Raw genomic sequence first — 23,780 nt, 5'->3', positions numbered from 1 at the left:
TAGGTACTACATATTATATTACGTTGAACTAATAACGTCTATCAATTATATGTGGCGAATTATCCTGTACATGGAGGATTTAACGAAGCAATCCTAGAGCTAAATCAATATTTTCTTTACTTATAACTTTATTTGTTTGTCGGCCATACTTTTTCTCTTTCCTAAATAAAATAAATAATTATTTTCAATCGATATTCCTAATCCCTCACAATAGCAGCAGGTACAACTTCCGGTTTCGCCACTCGCCTACCACGACGCACTTAGCGCTGTTTTCTATTCTGAATACGGTCACCTTGAACTTGCCGTGGTGTTTTGTTTACTCGCTAAATACTACACGGTTTGCACGTTTTTATTTATGACGTGTTGAAAAAAATACATCTTTTTCTGGTTAAAGAGGTGAGCCACGACTGGCCTGGTGTAATTACGCGCGGCCGCTTGGGGGGGTCCCTCGAGGAAATAAAATATTTATTTAAATTTATATTTTCATTTCTTCGCTTTGGTGTCGAAGCAAAGTGCAATGTCTCCTGAATTCGGAAATATTAAATATTTCATTCTCTCGAGTGGGAATTGAACCTACGGCCTGTCGCGTTAACGCTCGTGCCACGGCTGGCCTCGACTAGTATAATATATTTAAAAGGATAAGAGTGTCGTAAACTTTAGCAAAGACTCGTTGAATATTAGATCAACGTCTTGACCTACTTGTGCGAAGAATACGAAATCTTTTTAAAGACCACTAATGTAACTTGACTGCAAGAGTTTCCCAAGAGAGCAACGCTATTATAAAACAATATAAAATTAAATTCATTGCTTTGAGAAACTGTTTCTTTCGAGTGGTATAAGAGTTTAAAAATTAGTGAATTGTCGATGGTAGTGAATTCAATCCCCATTCAAAGGAATGAATTATTTTTATGACGTATTTTGAAGAAATATGTATTATTTTTATTATTCGCTTTGGTAGGATAAAGCGCGCTATCGATATTCTAAAGACAACGCGGGGGACACGGAGAATAGTCTCTGCCTACCCTGCTGTTGATAAACCTAGTCCTAAGACGCTCCGTGATCGTGTCCGCACAATTTTGACATTCCGTGTTGAATGGCAGAACTCAACGCCGCGCTTTGTCTTTAAGCGAGGAAATTGAAATTCACTCTCAGCTTTAGGATATCCCGTGGGATACGTCGTGAAGCTTTTGCCTGTTTCAAAATAAAAAGATTTAACAATGATAGAAACTTGGCCTAATTCGCGTTCCACATCGCACATCAGTCCACGTTCGGCGATGCGTGAACATGCGTGTCACTGTATTTCTACAGACTATAAGAACATTCCTCGATTTTTACAAAGAATATTGCTATTTCACACAACAATGATGTAAAGTCATCATATCTTAGTAAAACTGTCTTACATTTGGGCGGAAAGTGGGATATTTTAGTGGGAACGGAGTTCCTTAACATGAGGTTTCCAGGTTCCATCTGCCTACCCCGCTATTTGCGGGATACAGCGTGATGTTAAAAACAAAAGTTTCATCGCACTGTGTTCTCTTTGCCTAGCCGGCTATACGCGGCAAACACGGAAGTATAATGGAAGTACGTCACGACAAAAAGGCAGTAAGCACTTCCTCGATCCACTCCCATGGAAGCAATTCACCGAGAGAACAATTACTAAGACAAGTGCTAGACAATAAAATTACTGTGCACATTCACATAAAAGATAACTATTTTTTTTAAATGTAAAATTCGAGAAGAGTTTATTTTGAGCTGTTTTGATAACAGCGTGGTGGTTCAAATGGGGTCCACTATGACAATATCTTCAAATACAGAGACAAAAGAAGCTGAAAGAAAATGTATTTTAACATTATTAAACTATTATAGTTACTTAGGTCAGTCGTAGCGCAGAAGCGTGCTTCTGTAAAGGCAACAGGTTGTGGGTTCAATTTCCACTTGATAAAATGATATATTTAATATTTTCATATTAGTTAACAGAGCGAGCCCTGGCAAGCAATCCCACTTCTATACGCTACCAACAAAAATAAGTTATAACAAATGTTTAAGGATTTTGACGTGGCTTGATTAGAGCTTATTTTTATTTACTTGGATTGTTTCCAAGAGGCACGGGTTCGATACCTATGTTAAACAGAATAAGAATGATATAAATAACAAGTTACTTGTTATTCCATAACTGTTATCAATGCATACATATATATTTGTTTCTCCTTATAGCACGGTAGGCAAGAAGATGTGAAAATGTTAAATAAATTATCCCCCCAATAGGAACCGAACTCTACAACAAACGTGTTACAGTACGGCCTCATGCATATCATCGATTAAGGAGCTATCTCTCTGCGACCCACGGAAGCTGAGCATTAGGTAACGTGACGTAACGTTTATTGGAGTGGAAATTATATGCCTTACTAAGTAGTCGGTGCTAGATTGAACCAATCATTTGTTTACTGCAGGGATTCCTTAATTTAAAACTAGGTATTGTATTTTTTTTTAATTCTCAAAAAATTAATTTTAAAGCTACTTTCATTCATTTTTTTAAACTAAATTTTTATACTCTTCGTGTTATTCTGTCTTACTCGTAGTCAGGTCATCTGTAATGTCTTGATAACTATATCATCAGTATAGATAGGTATTGACGTGTGTGTGTGGGCTTCACATATAACAGATATAGGATGGGCGGAAAGAGACATCGAACATTTGACACTGCGCCACAACGACCACCTGTCATTGTAGTAACAGAACCAAATTAAACAGACATTTTCTATTGTTATACTAAATGTTAGTAAATTTATTATTTCATCCAAATTTGCATACCTCTGAAGTAATTATAATTTTAGATAGCGTGAACTTCTCGGGATTAAACATTTTTCCGCCCCAATTGTCTCCGCACTGACGTACCTACAGCGTTTTATTTAAATATTCATCGACTTGAGTAATAATCTTGAAAATGTTTAACGAATCAAATTACCTGTATTTATTACATAAAAGATAATTGTTATTAGAGGCCAGTCGTGGCGCAGCGGCTTAAAGTGTACCTGTAAATCGACTCGTGGGTTCGATCCCCACTCGAGGAAATGAAATATTTCTACATGTTGATGTGCTACGCTGTATTAAATACATAACTCAGACAAGTGCACTACGTAACTAATTAAAAATGAAATAATATATTAGATAAGTACAATAATCGTGCTCGGTTACGATGTATATGTATACAGGCGTTTACCTTAATATATTAATATTTGAGAAGTGATTAACATTCATTTGGAAAGTCATAAAAATATTTTATTTACGACGACTTTAGCACCCAGAGACATTAATTAACATATAATTGTCAATAAAACGATGCTTGAGTACCGAAACGGTGTAGCTGGTGGTTTTTACGGCACGAATCTGATAAGACTTGATTAAAACCGAAAACAAAGTGATATTTATATGCTATAAAATAAATCGCTTCCCACCGACGTACGCTTAAACTAAAATTGAATACGGAGAGAATTACTCACAGACTTAGAGAGAGTAATTGACATAAAGGCTTTTATGGTATAATATAAATTTCTATATTCCAATGTTTTGAGGGAGGATATTGTTGAATTCTTAAATAACATATAGTGTATTACATACCGTGACTTTAGCGTCCATCTTGTATCCTTCAGCCTTGGCTCTGGCAGGACAATGGAAGCCAAATTGATCGGATGGTTGGTTTTGATGATTTTTTTTCTACAAGTCTATGTCGCATTCAATGAACAACAAAGAAAATACACAATGAGGAAGTTTCATTGTCATATATAAATCAAAATGATTTGTACAGCAATAAATAAAATGAAGTTATTCAATTTACAACAGATAATAAAATTTCGTATTACAATTACAACGTAATATAACACAATAACAATATTACAAAAGTTTAACGAGGCCAGTCGTGGCGCAGGGGCACGAAGTCTGACTTTAAACGCGACTGGTTTTGGGTTCGATTCCCACTCGAGGAAGTGAAATATTTATTTAAATTTATATTTTCATCTCTTGGCTATGGTGTCGAGGCGAGGCAAAGCGCGGTGTTGAGTTACACCACTGAACATGCAATGCCTACAGAATTCGGCGGAGAGTAGAAAACAGAGTGTCTTAACTAGGTTCCCTCTGCCTACCCCGCTGTGTGCGGGATACGTAGGCTGCAGCGCGGTCGGTTCAACGACCGTCGTGACGCAACGCTGCACAAGTAGGCCGGCGGTGGTCGCGCCACACTACGACACTTGTGTAGGAATATTTTATATATTTTGGGTTTTTTTAATGTTTTATTAATTACAAAATTAATTTTTATTAATTACAAAATCCAGTAAGGACTTATTCCAGATTTTCTTTTTTTAACACAAACTAACGTGACTTTAAATACACACTAGATTGTTACCTAATTATATCATTCTATGCTAACACCGCATAGATCCTAAGTGATTAAACGCGTTAATTTTATGACCTATTCGAGGACACTAAACCTGCGGAAAATATATCAAGAGTCATATACAACTCTCGGTTATTTCTATTTCTCTATACGTACAAACTACTCGTGTGGCAGCACTCTTACTCCGCCGTGCCACTTACCACTTAGCGGAGTTACTGCTGGCGCGCTACCCACGTAATAGACTAGATCTATTTTTGTCTACATTTTATTTTTTTAATATAAATTTGAATATAAAATAAATAGGGAATGAAATTACATAGTTTTTCTTTTTTTTAGCTTCACGCTGTACCCCAAACGTAGCATCGTAGGCGGAAGGAAGGTAGTGTTAGGGCACTTTCGTTCTCCACTTGCCGCTAAATTCTGGGGACACATTTATATTAAGTGTAACACAACGCTTCACTCTGCCTCGTTACCAGAGCGTAGAAAAAAGAATTTAAATATTTCATTTTCCAGAGTGAGTATCGAACCCAGAACCGGTCGGGCTTACAGTGCCCCGCGCCTGGGCGCTGTAAATATGGTATGCCAAACATCTAAGAGAGTACAAAAACTATAGTTTTCTAGTAAAGATATTCAGGCCATAACAATCTCACGCGCCATTAGGTAAACAAACGATGCGTTGTATGAAGTATGCTGCATTACATTTAGTTTTTATAAATATAACTTACGTATGTATTATGTTACTAAATTAGTTTACGTGGCAAAGCTGTTGCCAAAATATTTTATTTTTGGGTTTCCTGTGGACTCGGAAACAGGTCGTCCACTTCGAAATAAGTAAAATTAGGTTATTTAAATGTTCTTTTGACGTACTATGTTGGTGGTGGTCTGATTCCCGTTTAGTATGAATGTCTAAGAGATGTTAAATGTAAATGTAAATGTTCATTGTAACACAGATATCTTACCTTACCTTATTAGAAATTATTAGCTTTAATATGGTCATCCAAATTGTGTTTAATTTCCAATAAGAATTGCTGCCTTTCAGACATATTCCAAGTGCCTGAAGTAATTCTCTGGTGGACGAGGGTGGCCTGTGGGGGTGGCCTGTGATATCCATCACCATATTCTTCACATTGTTTAACATACCTTTATTTATAATAGCATCCTTTACTTCAATTACGTAAAGTTGGTTGATATAGCTGATAGTAATTAAAGTTTTAATTAAACCGTTGTGGATTTAGTTCACAACAGAGTTGGGACTCGTTCTGTAATGTATCTTGAATAGATAAATTTTAGAAGTTTATTGTTTTACTAGTTACTTGTTTTGTCGGTACTTGTTTAATAAGCCTGGCAACAAAAAATAACTGTATTCAATACCTTTTTATGTTAAAATTATGAAGTTTTTGGTCTCATTCATAATCTGTGTTCCGACATTTTCCGAATAGTTGATCAGTGGTGTTTGTGGTAATCCAAGAATATTCAGGGTAACCTATGTATGACCATTGAGTATGCCGGTAAATGTTTAATTATAATAAATTATGGTGCGTTAGACAATTATCCATAGATATCTGCTATCTATGTTAAGTTGTACCTAAGCATTGAGTTGCCTTAAATAATCATAAAAAAATAGTTAGTTATAATAACTATTAAAAAAATATTCTTATATGATGTGCGCCTATAAAAATATTTGCAAAAAATTAACTGCAACAATTATTTACTATAATAAAATTTTAGTATACCACATTTCTTGTTATTTTTCATATAATTTAGAGATATGTAATCATGTTAAATTTAATCGATATCGGCATTTTACGACTGGCCTCGTACATAAAATGAATTAATTAACTGTAAATACTAATTCTTGAATGTAACATATTTCAGCTGCAGAAGTGCTGTCGACGCAGCGGTCGCTGGCCCGCTGCCGGCCGCTGCACGCCGCCACGCTCGAGTCCAGGAACAAGGCGAAGAAATGTGCTGAATTTCTACAACCTTACAGGTAAAAATAAATAAAATCAGAATCAGCTTTACGCTATATCTTGCAAACAGCAGGGTAGGCAGAGGGAATCTAATAGTCAGACACTCCGGTCCCCACTTTCCGCCGAATTTTGAGGACATTGTGTGTTGAGTGGAGGCTCTGCCTCGAATGTTTAGGATGGTATAGGTAATGATAGTTTTGTATTTATATGTTTGTTACACTAAACAGATTTTAGCAGAGTTAGGCAGAGTGAAACTAGTGTTGGAACACTCCATTCTCCACTTTTCATAGTGTATCGAGCGGCGAAACTCAATGTCGCACTTTATTGCCCACCAAATTCGCGACGACTGACAACGCTGCCATGAAGACATTTAGCTAGAGACTTTAACTAAGCAAAAAAGAATCGGTATTTTCTCTCAAACACCAAACGACTGTAGTATATTATTTTTAGAAAATTTCCAATTCTATTATTGTACTCTTTTTTTTTCTATTTAAAATACGGTTTTAAAGCCGCTTAAAGTAAGTATCTTAGTTGGTAGTATGTAATTTGATTAGTCAAGAACGAACTAGGTCTTATGCTAGGATTTCATGTAATGTATGTGTAATCTTAATATTTTATTTCTATTTTCTTTTGAATTTATAGTAAAAATTATCTAAAATGATCGTTTTTATCATTTTCTTGTAGCTTTTTTTTTGGTGTTTTGTATCTGTGCTAAAAATCGGTTAAAGGCAAATTTTATTATTCTACATAAAGTCATAGATTAGCTCCCCGTTGCATCTCGTTTGTAGTAGGGTAGGTAGAGGGAGCCTAGTGCTAAGAAACTCCTCTTCCTCTTTGCGTCAAACTTTAAAGGCATTGCGTGTTCAGTGACGGAATTCAACGCCGAGCTTTGCTTTGCAACACCAGAGCAAAGAAATAAAGAAATATTTCATTTCCTCCGGTCGAATCGAATCCACAACGTTTCGCGTATACGGTCACACACTTTTGCCCCTGCGCTACGACTGGCCTCGTCATAGATGATAAGTATTTATTCATATATTTATAGAAAAGTTATTTTAACTAAGGACTTGGGAGGCCAGTCATGGCGCAGGAGTTTGAGTGTGTTACTGTAAATGTTGTGGATTAGATCCCCACTCGAGGGAATTAATTTTTTTTTTAAAATTGATATTTTAATTTCTTCGCTCTGGCGTCGAGGCAAAGCGCGGCGATAAATTCCGCCGCTCAACAGGCGATACCGCCTGAATTCTGCAGAAAGCGGGGAAAGGAGTGTCTTAACACTAGGTTCTCCCTGCCGTATGCAGGATGCAGCGTAAAGCCGATTTAATTTAATTTAAATTTTTACTAATTTATGTATTTATGTAAGTGTTATTTTGTTGTTTTGAAAGTAAACGTTCGCGTAGGCGGAAGATCTTTAAGGATTTTAATACGAAATGTGATTAGGCACGCTCGATGTCCAGTTATATTTATTGTAATCCTCTCTAAATGTAGAAAACATGTGAATGGTAGTGTATGTGATACATATAGTTTTTTACACTTTTTCTAACTAATAATAACTTATGATAATATTGGGATGTTGTGGGTTCTATCTCCTCTTCTATTCCCTCTCGCTCTGGTAACGTGGAACAGAAGTGTCTTACGAATGGGAACGGACTGTCTTAAAACGGCTCTCTGGTAGGATCCGTCTACCTACTCACTGTCTGACTAGTCAGTCAGTTAGTCGACTGACACAGCTTCTGACTGTAACCGCGACTGTTGCGGGCTCAATAATATTGGGTTCCCTTTGCCTACCTGACCATGCAGAATATAGCGTGAATTTGGTTTTTTTTTTTCTTGATTGATTTCTTCATTTATGGCGTTTCGTACGTGCCGGTTGAGTACAATTCAATTTGCCAATGTCAATGTTTTCTTTATTAAGTAAAGCATTTCTCATACATTAAAAAGTGACATTTTAACTACATATTCATATTCTTCAAATTAACCAACCAACTCTTGAGTTTTGAGAGATATTCTTAACTCTTTGAATATGTTAATTGACGCTATTAAGAATCATGTTTTGATTTTATTTCAGACAACGCCCAGAAACCTGTACGGCGTTGGCGCGGCGGTTAGTTTCGGGTGCTCTCGGTGTTCGCCTCAGTACCGCGAGACAGGAGCGCGCGGAAGAACGCCGCTTAATTACACTTGCTAGAGGTTAGTGTTTTTACTCTTTTTAGATCCAATTTTTATATGATTTATCGGACAAAATGAAAAAATTCAAGTTAAGATGCAAGAAGCAAAAGACAAATTCTGAAGTCTTATTCACATATTTATATTATTTTCTTCTGTTGATTTGCAGACAATAAATTTGCTGTTGCCACATTTGAACCTTTTACCTCCTATCTATAATATGAGATGCTTATACACTATACAGTACTTAGAAATTATACCTGTTTACTTATCGTGTTTAATGTGAATAAAAATAACATGTAGCTTGTCCTTGTGTGTGTTACAGAGAAGAAGCGTCAGGCGGCGCTGCACAAGGAGGCGGCCTGGGACGGCTCCCTCGCCGACCACCAAGTGTGATCACCAACACGCAGGTACACACACACATGCACACCCACACACATACGTATACAGACACACGCACACACACACGAAGATACATACACACCACATACACACTTTAAAGAAATATAAATGAAAATAGCAATGTTATATAACGGCTACTATACTATACAGAGAAGGCAAAGGGAACCTGATAATCTAGTCACTCGATTCCTTTTAAGACACTTCCGTTCACCACTTGCCACCGGATTCTGGAGGTATTGGCATCGGACTTCAACGCTGCTCTTTGCCTTGTTACTCGAGCGAAGAAATGAAAATATTCGGTATTTAATTTCCTCGAGTGTGAATCGAACCGACAACCGTTGGGTTTACTGTCGCACGCTCGTGCCTCAGTCACAACAGCCGAAATTGTAGACGGCCTAGAATTATACATGCTGTTTAATATACATACACGCTACATAAATACTTTACAATAAAGAAAAACGTAATTATTCTACCAAAACATCAATAAGATTCTCCTTTTTTATTTATTTGTTTATTTGTAAAATAAAAAAAATGTAATTGTACAACTACATAAAGGTAAACACAGCCTGCAATTACATAAATCTTTTAAAAGAGAAATCTTAATTTTTTAAAAATAAAAATTTCGAAATTAATTTTTAATTGGAAAATTTAATTTAAATTCACATCCATTAAAAAATATCTGACCAAATATGTAAGTTTGTTTATTTACACGTAAATACTACTAAATTGATTAAAGAAAGCAAAGAATTATAATAAAAGTAATTAGTTAATTAACGTATCTTTTCAAAAATATAAAAAAGAAATATAAATTTAGTTTATTTCGATAGGCCTTAATTAAAAACAAGGTAACTAAATAAAGCCTAGGAATATATTTACGGCCACAACGTGGAGTATTGACTGCTGCTCTCAAGCTTTCTTCAAACCTTTCAAGCTTTTCGTCAATCTGAAAAATATATATATATCAAAGTTCAATATTAATAGATGTCTAACTAAACCTAGTCACGTAGTAGGTCACAAATTAAGCCTATTAGAAAAACTAACTACTAACTACTTTATTTAATACACCCATTCCTCATTGTTCCTCATTCGTTCAATACAATTTAAAGTCCTAGTTACTTTTTACATTAGTTGTATTGAGATTAGTATTCAATGTTTAAAAATCTTCAAAATGTGCGAATCTTACACTCGATGAAAATTGTTAAAAATTAATAACATGCCCTGAAAGCTTCTGTCCTTCTCGTAAACTAGCCGTAACTGTTTTAGAGAACACCAGCAGGCCACTTGCAAAGTGTTCAACGCGTTGTGTTGCTATTTATTTTTAATATATTTCAATTGACCTATCGGCACCTTAAACCTCATTTATATCAAGTACCTTACTACTAGATTACATGTACAACAAAGTGTGAGAAATGGGACATATAAAACAATTTGATATATGTATATTAATTTATATAATATGTTTATTTATCCAGTTCGCAAGATTTCTGAGGACGCGCCGCCATACTCGCAACACCACGTGAGATGCTCTCAAATATATATAATATATTAAATGAAATAAATTAATGTGTTAAGTTTTACATTTAAAATACATATTTTTATAAAAAACACTCCCCTCTAGCTCAATAGTCGGCTAAGAAACAACATATTGATATATCTCCCTCTTTCTTAATCAATATAAGTGAAAGAGGCAGCTATATAAAATTGTTATGTTTTTAAATTTAGTTTTAAATTAGATTTTTTTTGTTTCTTTTATATACATATATAAGATGGTGATATTTTTGTATAAAATGATGGAACTATTTACAAATGTAATCTGGTATGCTCAAATGGAATAATAATTTATATTTATTATGACTTTTTTGAAAGATATCCCGTTGTTTTAAAAGTCTTGAGTAACCCACTCGCATTTTTGCCTATGTCTGATATTGACATATTATTGTATCGAATAATGAAGCGAATATCGATTTTTACTACGACCTTTCGATGCTAGTTTGTAACAGAAACAAATTTGTGAAATTTAAACAACACCAAACACTAAATATAATTTAAATTATATATTTTTATCGTTTTAAAATTATATCATTCACACATATTACAATCGAAATAGTTATTCCCTTCCCTAGTATTCTAGTTTAATATTTGTCAATTTTTTTTTCAATTATTTAAATGATTGTATTCGAACCATTTTTTCGAAAAATTTATGGTTATTAGATTATTTTAATGTCTCCTATAAATGATTACACATTAACCTACATTTATTTTTGTTACATCATTTCTCTGCATAAAGTTAATAAACTCAATAGTCAATCTCAATATCTTATACCTTTTTTGAACTGAATCTATTTTATTATTATTTGTGTTAGTTATTTAAATACCAAATATTAATTAATTAGTAAAGCATAATGTGTCTATATGTATATGTGTGTATGTATGTATTGCGCTCACTGCGTACGTGTTGTGAGACGTGCCTTGTGTCTAGTCGGTAACAGTAACAAAAACGGTAACGATGCTGTCACGTTACCATCATGGTAAGTTTTAAATAAAATAAGTATTTTTTTGCCTTAATTTTATTTTAAATTTCGATAATTTTCTCCTATATATTTGCCTAAATATGTTTTTCATTAAACTTAATTTAATCTTAAAACTATTTCTCTTTTATATACTACTATATCTTTACCCTACGTTCACATGGCCGCGCTGCCGCGCGGGTCACCTGTTCACTTGACGGCCGTTTGTGCGCGGCATTTTAGTGTATACATTAATCGAGAATGAACATGGAGGTGGCTATTTGTGACTTGTGAGTTTTATACCCCAAACTAGGACGTCGTCATCGGAAGACGATACTGGGTTCACCCTATTTTGAGTCAGACTTTCTTAAGCCTGCTTGACTTTATATTCCACACTAAGACTATGTACGGTTCACGTACAGATTTTTATATAGCTAACAACGCGACCTCGTTTATGACGCATTAGAAAGAAATATATTTAAGTCAATTATTTGTACAATTAAAACGCAGTTGACGGGCGACTCTCACCGCGGATTGGCATCCAACTTAAACTGAAATTTTGTAACTAACATAATAAACCTTTTACTCGCTAATCCTGTGGTTTATATCAACTCAAGTCTACTACGAGCCATTCATAATTTTGGTCCTTTGAGCCGGATTTGGACCAGCGATGACCTTGACCTTGGATACGAAGGTCGGTTTTTAAGTACTATAGGGTGTCGATTGCATCCTTGAACTTTTTTAAAAGTGCTATAAGATATTATATTATATATACTTTAAAGTGCTATAAGATATTCCATTTCACTAGAAGAACTGATAGGTACAATTTCGTCAATTAGTAAATCGATAGATGCCTCATCCTCCATTTTCGTAGCTCCTTGTGTCCGTCCGCCCCAAACCGGACGGGTCAACTGAACAGGTCTATACAGACTAATATATATCGCGCGCGGTACACGGCGGTGCGCGCGATTATGTAAAAAGTAACGTTGATTTGTTACAATCTCAAGCCGCGCGCCGGGCATACCGCGCGTCGGCTTCATCGTCATCGTCTAGATGAAATTAATGACATGACGGTAACGTGACGTGAACGGTAATGTGCATCGTTATACTGGATGGTTGTTTCTTAGCCACTTAGTCTTAATTAGATTAATTATTAAATAACAATGTAATGTCACTTCATTTGATTTCCTTGCGTAAGACCAAAAGATTTTTAATTTGTTTTTTTTTAATAATTATAATAATCTGTCACAAATATTATGTATTAAATTTCAAAAAAAATTGTTAAAATAATAAATTGAAACATTGTAATCGACGAATGGTGCGTCATAATGTTGCAATATGTAATAAAGCTAATATTTTCAAATAAATATTAAGCAAATATTATATTTTTATGGGAAAAAATAGATATAGTATGTTGTTTGAGAATACTGTGGAGAGTTTAAAAAATGCTCTTAGGTATCTTTGAATATGAATAAGTAATGTTATTAAATATTTAACGCTAAGTCAATTTGTGTTAGTGTTGCCAGGATGCATGATTGTGACCAAATAATATTTTTTTTTAGAAAACAACAATTTTCATATACATACTAATATGAATATTAAACGTAATGTATTAATTGTTTTTTTAAATGAAAGCAGCTAAGAAGATTTTCCATACACATAAACTTACAACCATACATAATTGTATATTATCTACAAATAGATATTTCATTTTATATACATAATATATATTTTTAATTAAGTCTCAAATAAAATTAAACAGGTCGAATGGATTTTTCGCGCTTTCTCAATAATGTGACGAATTTATGTACGCATTTAACGTGACGTGACGTGACACTGTGGAACCGTCCATGCATTGTTGTTTATTTGACAAAAAAAAAACGATAATTGTTACAACTGAATAAGTATATTGACGTGGTAAGAAAGTATAGCTTAATTGTTTTCAGTATTTGAATAACCTAAAAATAACCAGTAATCCTACCATGTTAAACAAAAAATGTTTTTTTAAATACTCGAATAGATAACAAAATCGATTTTATTATCGATGTTTTTTGTGAACATTTTAAAGTAAGGTATCAGTGACGTCATAGTGCAGCATATCCGCAACATTCTGTGTAATTGTCAAATGGATTTTAAAAATATTTTTATATTAATTGATTTTTTAATTTATGAAATAAATAGTCAAATGGAAATGTTTGTTTTTTGTTTTTTAAAACCTTATGTCCTTTTGTTCGCTTATTTATACAAGTAAATAAGTAATATAGACCTAATTTTAATAGATAAGATAATGAAAAGTGACATGTTTATTTTTTTATTACTTTTGAAAGAAAAAGAGTTAAGTTAATTTATGAATTGTTTGACAGTTTTATATGTAGTAGGAGTGTTTATATGGAGTAGGTAATTAAACATGAAAAAATACAATACACGCTTATAAATTTATTTCAAAAGAGTAATTCTCCCATTTATTTGGGGCCATCCTGGTGCGGTTGGTTCGCTTCCCACTCGAGGAAATGAATCGTTTTCATTTCTCCATTTTGGCCAGACAAAAGGCGCCGTTGGGTCGTCGTTGAGCAAAATATACTAGATTAATAATTTTGTTACAGATTATACAAATTAAATAAATTAATACTTGAAAATTTATAATGTTGAAGTATTTATTAACTCAACATTGTAAATACAGATAACATACTTTTATAACTTGTATTGCATTGTAAGAATTGATGTGACTTACTACCTACCTATACGAATAGGTAGGTAGTAAGTCACATCAATTCTTACACTGCATTTAAATTATTTGCTTTCATCAAAATAATAACAAACTATACACCAGTTTCGATTTACCAGCAACTCTGTCACACAAATACAATCAAAATTTGCATAGGCAGTCACATCTGTATAACGATTGCATTCCTGTATTTCGTCATTCTCCACTCATTGTACGACAGACAATGGATCTTTTGGCAACTGGGTAACATAATAATCAACAGCGTAACCAATCGAAGGTCGCTATTGATTACTTGTGTCGGAGAGTTAGAGAGCACGTAGAAATTAAAACTTGACTTTGATAAACTGAAAGTGAATTACAAAAAAGCTGAAAAAACACTAGGTATATATAATTAATAATCTCCGGCTGTTATTTATTTTGAAATCAATTCTGTCTCGCGCTGAGTTTGCGCAATTCAGGGTTATAACTATCAATAATTATAGGGCATAAAATATAAGACATTTCTATATCTAAGTAAGTTCAAAAAGAATTGAAAATATGGCATTGTTAGCCAAGAGTCTAATGATAAGTAATTCTGTAATTTATCTATTATACACGACACAATACGACAGGTTATGGGTTCGATTCCCACTCTAGAAATTATTTCATATGTTGGTTCCTTCCCTTTGATATCAAGTCAAAGTGTGGCGTTTAGTTTAGCTCGAAAACTCGGCGAAAAATGAAAAACGAAGTCTTAACACTAGGTTCCCTCTGCCTACCCAGCCGTGTGCGGGATACAGCATGAAGCTAAAAAAATATATTTCTGAACTCCTGCGTAATCACAAGTAATAATTAAAACGACCAAAACCTCTAATTGCTTAATAGTAACCACTAAATGCCAACGGAAAATGTTAAAAGGCAAAAGTAACACAACTCTGCGTAGTAGGTACCTACAGCCGCGCAGGACGTTTCCTAACTATTTAACAGAAGCATTGTGATTGAAAACAATAACGGCTTGCAATGAGCTCTTAATATAAACATCAAAATAAAATCTATTTCCAGTACAAACAAATTATTGGGAGTGTATTCACGATACTGACATGAAACGAATTTTGGTTTTGCTGTGCCTCGTGTCCTGTGCGACGTTACAAATGAAAACAATAAAGGATTTTTATATAACACGTAAGATGAAGTCTAATTTAGAGCCTGTTAAGAGTGAACACGTCAAAAGTGAAGTAAAAATTAATAATACAAATTTAACTTTATACAACAGCCTTACGAATACTTATAGAAATAAATCTGCTGTCAATCCTTTTAAGGAAGAATGTAAAATGTGTCCTAACAGAACGAACATCAATAGAACAACAACAGAATATACTTTGACATCTACAGGGAAATCAGCTAAAACAAACAGACCCGGAAATTTTATATTAGCTGCTAGCAATGTGATACCGACATACGACGTTCCAGTATTTCATTCTGATGATGAAGATATTAGAAGTGATTCTAAAAACTACTACTACAACTGGCCCTATTATTACCACACGCCCTATGATTACGACAATATTAAATACGATATTGAATTCCAAAAAGCTAAAGACAAACGCTTTATTGAATCAAAACGAGAGAAAATTATACCAGTTCATGAAGAAATTGATGATGTCCCTAATAGTTACGTTTATACAGGCTATAATCCTATGTACAATGCACACAGTAGTGATAATCCTATTTACGGAAACAAGCCATTCTTTTCATCTATTCTAAGCGACTATATTGATAAATCATATGATGATGATCCTTATACTTTCAAAGATATTTCTTGGGGAAAAGAATTTGATAAAGAAGCCCTATATCAAAATATGGATGACTATGATAAACAAATGAAGTACGACGAATATTCAAATCATTTTGAAAAAAAATTTTCAGATTCACCAACCGACTTAAAAGTAGCCGACGATGATCAGCAGAATAAAATAAAAATCAAAAAATATGGTAATAAAAATGAATTTGATGCATTTAATAAAGGTAATGGTTATCAAGAAGGTTACGAAAACGGAAAAAAATTGTACGGAAAATATCTGGGAGAATTTAAAGATTTTACTGATGCTTTTGCAAATAAATTTGGATCACAAGACCATAATAAGATATCTACGTATTCAATTAAGAATAACGCCGACAAAGGTGAAAAAAAGAGGGGTCTCCGAAAGGTTTTTCATAAGGACGAGTATCAGGAGGAAACGGAGTCCATTGATGATACCAATAAAGCCTCAAATTTTGAGGAACATGGTGCTTCACGTATAGGAACTGGTGGGTCAGAAGCTTACTTACAATCTAAAGCGGCCGCTGCTTTGGGACATGAAGGAAATCTTAACAATGAAGCACAAGAAAATAAAAATCGTTTTTTTGGAGGAAAATATGAAGATTCGAAGCATTTGCGTAATATAGGTAGTGATTTAGACTTATATAAAAATGTAGCCAAAAAAATAGCGTTAATAAATAATGACAATTTTGATCGTTATATGAATTAGTAGATGTGTGTGTTTTTTACTAAAGACTTCCATAAAAATACTAAAACATTTTTGAAATATACTTTATTTTTCAAACAATACAATAAAAGTCTTAGTACAATAATAGGTTTGCAGAAGTAAGTATAAATGCTAAATAATTGTTAATTCGCGCTACATGATAAGGATTACTTAGTTATATACATAGATTATATAGATTTGTAATTTTATTTTGATACCTTTATAAAAATAAATGTACTGTTAACAAATATGAATTTTATTTTATACTTTTTATTGTTAAATATAAAAATCACTACAAAAATCTACAAAGAGTTAAATTAAACCTAATCCAGTTTCTTCGCTACAGGTATTTGAGGAAATGTTGGTAAAAAAGTTAAAACTTTTGACACCAAAGCTGAAGTTTTCTCGCTGAATTTCTCAAAATAATCACTAAAACTTAACGAAGACCTCGCTGTTCTGACCGATACCTGCCCCTCATATTCCTTACCACTTTCAGAACTGAAATAATCTTCAGAATCTTTAAGCATCCTTCCTTGGTTGAACATTTCAGTAGTTTCATTAGAATCGTCATCATATTCCTTGTTTTCCTTCTCTTCCTTTGGTAGCTTTTCAGTTGATGGTTTAATAAATCTTGGTACAACAATCTTTTGTGTTCGTAAATCGTTTTTATGACACTCAGCCTCAACTTGTGGACTTATTTTTTCTCTTTTTCTTGGTTGAAGCAGTTTACTTTTGGCGAGGAATTCGTCATGATGAACATCAAAGTCGTAATCATCGATGTTAAAATCTACATCTTCGCGTTCCACTGAGTCAGAGAACTTAACTGGATTATTTAACTTAAACTGATAATCTTCATTCTCTGCCTCCGCAAAACTAGGTATAGGCTTTTTAACCAAAATTCTCTTTGATTTTGTTACTTTTGCGTTGGTTATGTTATTCTGGTTTTGGTCATCAGTGCCATTAACATTTCTGGATATACGTGAACGGTTGATGAAAACGAAACGACTGCCATTTTGTTTTTCTCTGGATTCCTCTTTAAGCTTCTCGATTAAGCTGTCAATCATTTCTTTATTTGGGGTTTTACTAAACACTACGCTATGAAGCAAGCTCAGTAAAAACAATAAAGTTAGATAATTCATTACAATCGGTTCCATTGTAGTGAAATGAATCTTCCTTTGACTTTAACTAACAGAGCTACATTGTTTCTGGCGAAATGTAAAACAGTTTATGTTTAATGTCTACATTTAAAATATAACAACATTCATAGCGACGCGCCGACACGAGTTTGTTTGGAAACTTTAAATAATATTTAGTTTCCACTCGTGTTTATTATAAATTATAAATTGGAGATCCACAGCGAATGTTAAATGTATGAAATATAAAAAATAAGTTAAGTTGAGGTCTGTCGTGGCACAAGTAACACGACTGATCCTGGGTTCTATCCTCACTCGAGGATATTAAATATTTATTTAAATTTATATTTTCATTTCTTTGCTGTAGTGTGAAGGCAAAAGCGCGGCGTTGAGTTCCGCTACTCAACACTGAATGCCTTCAGAATTCGTCGGTAAATGGAGAAAGGAGTATCTCAACACTACCTACCCTTTCCTCTACCTTCTGTGTGCGGGATACAGCATTAACTTGATTTATTAAAAAAACCAGTAGAACACGCTAATTTCACGGGGATAATTAAGGATTACATAGCATATATGCAGTTTTATTCATGACGTAAAATAATAAAATTATACAGCATATACTTACCTATCTTTAAATATATTTATGTCACATGTAGTAGCTTCGAGGTTCATCCTCCAAGTAGCAGGGGGCAGAGGAAACCTAGTTCCTTAGTTGCAATATTCGCAACAACTCGTACAGAGTGTTCTTTGTTTTGTTACTAGCGCGTCGAAATGAAATTAATTCATTCCCCCGAGTGAGTTTCAAACCAAGATCAGTTGCTGATACAGTCAGACGCTGTGCTGCTGCGCTATAAATGTGTGTCCAACCACCCAAATTTTGTCTCATCTAGGGTGTAAAATTCGAAAAGTTTAAATGCAATACGATTAATTCGTATTGCATTTAAACAGTCCTAAATCAGTCCTTTCTAATTTTTCTAAGATTTTCTATAGAACACATTTGTTTCGAGACAAAGAAATGAATAATTTAAATAGCTGAGAAAACTTTGGAGTATAACTAGATTAGAAATGTCATCTGAATGAATGTACAACTGTATACGTTTACGTGTTTACAAACTAACAGCGGTAAACAACATGAGGGAAATTATTTAAAAGTGCGACCAAAACAGTACGATACGTTACATACCAGTATTACTTGCGAAATGGACTTGTTACTGAAAGTACTCGCCATATATGTGTACTGTAATATATTGGGTATTGGGTATCCTGCACTCGCGTATATCTATAATGACAATCCGAAAGGTTACATCGCTTCAGTCAACAGTATTAACGCATTTCCTAAGAACAGGATATCTAACTACAGAAAATTTTTTAGGACTTCTAGTTACGTAAATGAGATGTTAGCAGATAGACACGTGGTCAATCCCCAGGTGCAAGCTCCAACTTCCAATGTGTTTGCAGCCGTACCAGCGAGACGGAGTTATATTTCATCCATACGGCACACGCAAACACCAAAACGACAAATGAAAGACCTCGTTCAAAACCTAAAGGATGTTAACGAAAATTGGAGAACCGAAGGTGTTTCTAATACGAAAAACCAAACGAAATTAGGTGAAGCTGTAAATGCCAAAGATAAATTGTTTACACCCAATAGAAGCCTGGGCTCGGTCCAGCAGACATCAAGTAAGACACACGAGAGCCTGCTATCACAAAGAATCAATAACCGTATTTCACATCTAAAAAAAGAAGAAAATAATAAAAATCATAAATTAATCCCAACAAATGCGCAATTATTGGAGTTTAGTAGTAAAATTTTACATAAAACTGAAATAAACGAACGGAATCCTTACGCGAAATCGTTCCCTCGTGTTGACACTCTACAAAAATACATAGACACATTTCCAAAGCAAGGGGAATATAATAAAAGGGATGCTTTAAAATCTAGAACTAGTGGGGTCCAGTACGCCCCGCATCATAAGAAGAAATTCGATGTTGAGAAATATAATCCCATCGATTGGGAGTTAGCCAAAAAGAATCCAATGCAAGGTTTCGAAGTGGTAGAGGGTGTCCTCAAACCATACGCTGTATTTGATAATGGGAACAGAGATAGCTTCGACTCTCCTACTTTGCTCGGGGAAGACTCTCAGAGCGCAGTGAAAAGTCTTGCAAAACTTGATAATAGACACGCCAGGAGTGACAGTTATATAGAAAATATATTTTTAAATCTATTTTAAGTTACAAGGATGAGTTAGTGTATGTTATTCATATAGATTTTTTTATATAATTTACTTATTTAATATTTTTTAATAGTAACACCACAAAGATACTCGTATTTTTAATAAAATTAGTTAGTTTTATCACGTGATGCTTGAATCCAAATAATGTTTTCATGTAAGAAAATTTAAATATATTATTAATAAAGAATATTTAATATAATATATGTTTGAGAAATCACTTTCAATCAGTTTTGTTAGTCTATAAAAATATATATAGATAATATACTCAAACTGTGTATGTATTCATTTATTCAAAGTAGAGGCCGCTTACAGGCCGTCGTGACGTAGTGGAACAGCATCTGACCTGTAAATATGATGATTATAAGTTCGATTCCTTCTCTGTGTATTGAAAAAACCGCATTCCCGCCATTTGAAACGAAATATCTTGAAAATTGGGTACTGTGGTACACTCAATTCTCCACGCCCCTATCTTCCCACATATATTAGATATGTGAAAAAGCTAAAAAAATCAAAGGTACTTAAACATTAAACTCTAATAGTTATTTTATAAGACTTTCTGAAAATATCATGAAGAAATACTGAATGCTTCTATTGTTTTTCTTTTATTTTGTATAAAATAGAAAATCAAGAATCTCAAGCATTGACGCTATAATTGCTTCAGTTTAAACGTGGATTGCCAATATTTTGTTTTCAATGTTACCTCTTTTTATTATTAAGCTTTCGATATACTTAAATATGACTTTAGATTACATAATATAATAAAATAAGCAAATATGGTCGATATAAGCATAACACTGTCCGCCAGTCGGCGACGACCGTCCTCGCTCCCGCTTAGGACGTGCCTTTTTTACACCAACTACAGCCAATGCCCCGCGCCGAACTAATTAAATAGGGTTTTTCATTATCATTGACAAAACTTATTGCACAATATCGAGAGCGCCTTTATGACCGTTCCGATTACTATATTCGCTATATAATGAATCGAGTTGACCTTTGCAGTCATAACTGCAGAGATCGCGGGGGGAATATGCTGCGAGTCTTTGCTTTGACACTAGCGGTGGCCGCCGGCGCCTCCTGCATGAAGATGCGGGAGACGGTCGAGCGGACGGTGATGGTGCGGACCAGCGGCTCTGACCTGCACCCCGCTGCAACCGGGTACATTTACAAAAAGCAAAATGATGGAGAAGAAAGAGTTATTAGAATGGGTGAGAGCGAGGTCATGGAAGAGCTTTCAAAGCTATACGCAGCGCCTAAACCTTACGTGCTTGCACCAAACAAAAAGGCGAATCAAGAAAAAAATGACGAAAATAAGGCAGAATCCAAAAACGATGAACGTATTATTCCTGTTAAAGAAAAAGCCGAAGATGAACATAATGATCACATAGATGGCATCGCTGATGATGGTGACGATTATAAAAAGATATTCGACGAACACACTGCACACTACGGAGAGAACACAAGCTATGAAGATTACTTAAAGGGACTGGGACACTTTGATGATGGGACTTATAAAGGGTATTATGGAGACAGCAACGAAGACAATGATGGGTACAAAGGGTACAAGAACCAAAAATACTACAACAATGGAGCTGGAGATTATCAAAATGGAAAGTATGAAAGTTACTCCTATACAGGAAAAAAAGATGATGACAGACAACACTACGATAATAGAAACCACAATGATGCAGATGAGCACAAAGGTGCTCTCGCTAAACAAAAAACTGGTGCATACTATAAGGTCTTCAGTAAAGACGAAACATATAAAGGCCATGGGTCCTACGGTGACGGCGGCAAGGCTTCCCACAGTTACAGAGATGGGGGAAAACACCACGGAGCTGGTAGAGGACATGACGAGGACGGATCTCATGAGTCCGGAGAGCACAAGCACGCCGACAGCGAGAAAGACAACGATAAGCAAGGATCCAACCACTCCGCTGAAGAATCATCCCAAGAAAAACCTGGAGACTTCGCGTCTGACGGCGGACATGCTGCGGGCAATCTCTACGGCTACGAAATCCAGCACTAATGACGGCGCGTTAAAGATATTTGTTATAGTTTTGTTAACTTTTGTAAATATTTAATTTATTATTACACAAAAATAAGACAAACTTTTTAAAAAAATGCTTTTCTGTTATCAAAACTATACCTTTACATTTTTACTAATAAACGATGCCAGTGTTAATAACTTTCAATTTCATAACTTTTAAAATCTTAATATAGACACTACTTACCTACTTCAAACTATATAAACTGATTAACAAAATATTGATATGTCCGTATAAATTGCAGAGTTTCTTGCCGATTTTATAATAAGGCATTTTATGGGAAAGAAGCTTAATTTGTTAATTTTGAAATTAAATTTAGATTTTTCAATAATTATTGTAAATTATTAGTATTAGTTAAAAATATTGTTTTATTAATAATATTAATAAAATTAAAAAAACCTTTAAAAGTATTTTAGGTTGTATTTAACTTATAATAATTATTATTTTTCTGTATAATACTATCGAAAATGGGATTACAAAAACTTTACTTAACATGAATCTGTAAAAGACTAAACGTGAAGGCTTAGTAACAATACAAAAGGAGTTGTAGAGTGCCACCACTCTCTTTTTTAGCTCAATACTGTATGCAGCACATAGCAGGGTACCAGAGGGTACCTGGAAAAAAATAGTGTTAAGAAAATCCGTTCCCTGTAATGGGCCACACCAGCGTTAAATGCTCTTAACTTGACTCTTAGGTATATAAATATTTTTGTCGCGAAGAATGAGCTTCACGAAGACCGTTGCAAGTGTAGCCAATCACCTTATCGCGTTAACAATTTACGACGCATATTTATCGAGATGCCATGATGATAGCATTGACGTTCCTCGGAATGTGGCCCTGGCATATGACACTTCCGATCCCCAGTTTCTGTTGAACGGAATTCAACGCCACGCTTTGCCTTGTTACCAGAGCGAAGAAGTGAATATATTAAATTGTTTATTTATTTTAAATATTTAATTTCTTTAAGGACCATAATTAGAAATAAACCTAAGTTCCACAATTTGATTTCAATACACTCGTTTAATATTATGACCAGCAAAATAAAGCAAAGGAGTTGATGTAGCAAGATTTGTCCTTAAATTTAAAAAATTGGTTGGTGACTTGATGCATGAGGGGTACGGTGTATCATAAGTACATAGCGTTAGGTTCCCTCTGTCTCCCCAGCTGTATGCGGGGTACAGACTGAAACTATTTTGATTCCTTTCTATCTCTATTATTAAACAAACCGAGCACGTGCTCAAATATTGTAAATTTAAACAAAAAAACAATAGTAGTATCTAAATTTCGTTATATTTTCATACTATTTACGTTATATTTTCGATATTTTTTCTGAGTCTGATCTCGTAACAAAATTTAATGGATTAGATCAATTGAATTCGTTTAATTTAGAAATCTTTAACTATTGTTGCTTTAAAATTTTAATGTTTTTTGTAAAAATATATTCTTGACTTTTATTTTGTTATTGTTTGAAATAATTTTTGGAATTTAACATTGAGTGAGCAATAAGAGGGGCAAGGGGAGACCTCGGTTTACCTGCCAGATCACAGTATCGATGATACTGGACGAAGGTCACGTAAGGAGCATGAGGACCCTCCGGAATATATGTAAGAAGAGGCTGATGACTGTCAACACGAGGCAAAAGAGATATGCAGAGACCGTAGCATTCCATTCTCTCTTGCTACTCCGCTAGGGTTTAAGCGTAA

The 23,780-nt window shown here is 34.3% G+C and overlaps 4 protein-coding genes across 5 annotated transcripts in view; 3 read left to right on the top strand and 1 right to left on the bottom strand.

Moving 5' to 3' along the window:
• LOC146536487 (coiled-coil domain-containing protein R3HCC1L) overlaps positions 1-13,627 on the top strand; it is a 30,814-nt gene extending 17,187 nt beyond the window's left edge. For both annotated transcript variants that reach the window (XM_085189982.1, XM_085189983.1), the window contains 4 exons: positions 6,266-6,380; positions 8,429-8,550; positions 8,852-8,936; positions 10,401-13,627. In XM_085189982.1, the coding sequence (XP_085046108.1) occupies positions 6,266-6,380; positions 8,429-8,550; positions 8,852-8,922 (308 nt within the window). In that variant the 3' untranslated portion in view covers positions 8,923-8,936; positions 10,401-13,627. The remainder of the gene's footprint in view (positions 1-6,265; positions 6,381-8,428; positions 8,551-8,851; positions 8,937-10,400) is intronic.
• Positions 13,628-14,844: 1,217 nt separating this feature from the next.
• LOC146536486 (uncharacterized) lies at positions 14,845-16,821 on the top strand. The gene has a single exon (XM_085190465.1). The coding sequence runs from the start codon at positions 15,240-15,242 to the stop codon at positions 16,665-16,667; it is 1,428 nt and encodes a 475-aa protein (XP_085046591.1). The 5' UTR covers positions 14,845-15,239; the 3' UTR covers positions 16,668-16,821.
• A 54-nt stretch (positions 16,822-16,875) lies between these two features.
• Positions 16,876-17,983, bottom strand: LOC146536485 (uncharacterized). Its single transcript, XM_085190466.1, has one exon. The coding sequence runs from the start codon at positions 17,816-17,818 to the stop codon at positions 16,988-16,990; it is 831 nt and encodes a 276-aa protein (XP_085046592.1). The 5' UTR covers positions 17,819-17,983; the 3' UTR covers positions 16,876-16,987.
• A 3,075-nt stretch (positions 17,984-21,058) lies between these two features.
• On the top strand, positions 21,059-22,128 carry LOC146536484 (uncharacterized). Its single transcript, XM_085190429.1, has one exon. The coding sequence runs from the start codon at positions 21,059-21,061 to the stop codon at positions 22,055-22,057; it is 999 nt and encodes a 332-aa protein (XP_085046555.1). The 3' UTR covers positions 22,058-22,128.
• Positions 22,129-23,780: the final 1,652 nt, after the last annotated feature.

The sequence above is a fragment of the Heliconius melpomene genome, chromosome 9, assembly GCF_056956725.1.
Source record: "Heliconius melpomene rosina isolate 202511_hmr_F chromosome 9, ASM5695672v1, whole genome shotgun sequence".
In the NCBI taxonomy this organism is placed as follows: Eukaryota; Metazoa; Arthropoda; class Insecta; order Lepidoptera; family Nymphalidae; genus Heliconius; species Heliconius melpomene.
The sequence above is the reverse complement of the archived record's forward strand: the minus strand, read 5'-3'. Positions and strand labels throughout refer to the sequence as shown.

Coding starts and splice junctions, on each gene's coding strand:
- LOC146536486 (XM_085190465.1), top strand. CDS start 15,240: ATGAAACGAATTTTGGTTTTGCTGTGCCTCGTGTCCTGTGCGACGTTA.
- LOC146536485 (XM_085190466.1), bottom strand. CDS start 17,818: ATGGAACCGATTGTAATGAATTATCTAACTTTATTGTTTTTACTGAGC.
- LOC146536484 (XM_085190429.1), top strand. CDS start 21,059: ATGCTGCGAGTCTTTGCTTTGACACTAGCGGTGGCCGCCGGCGCCTCC.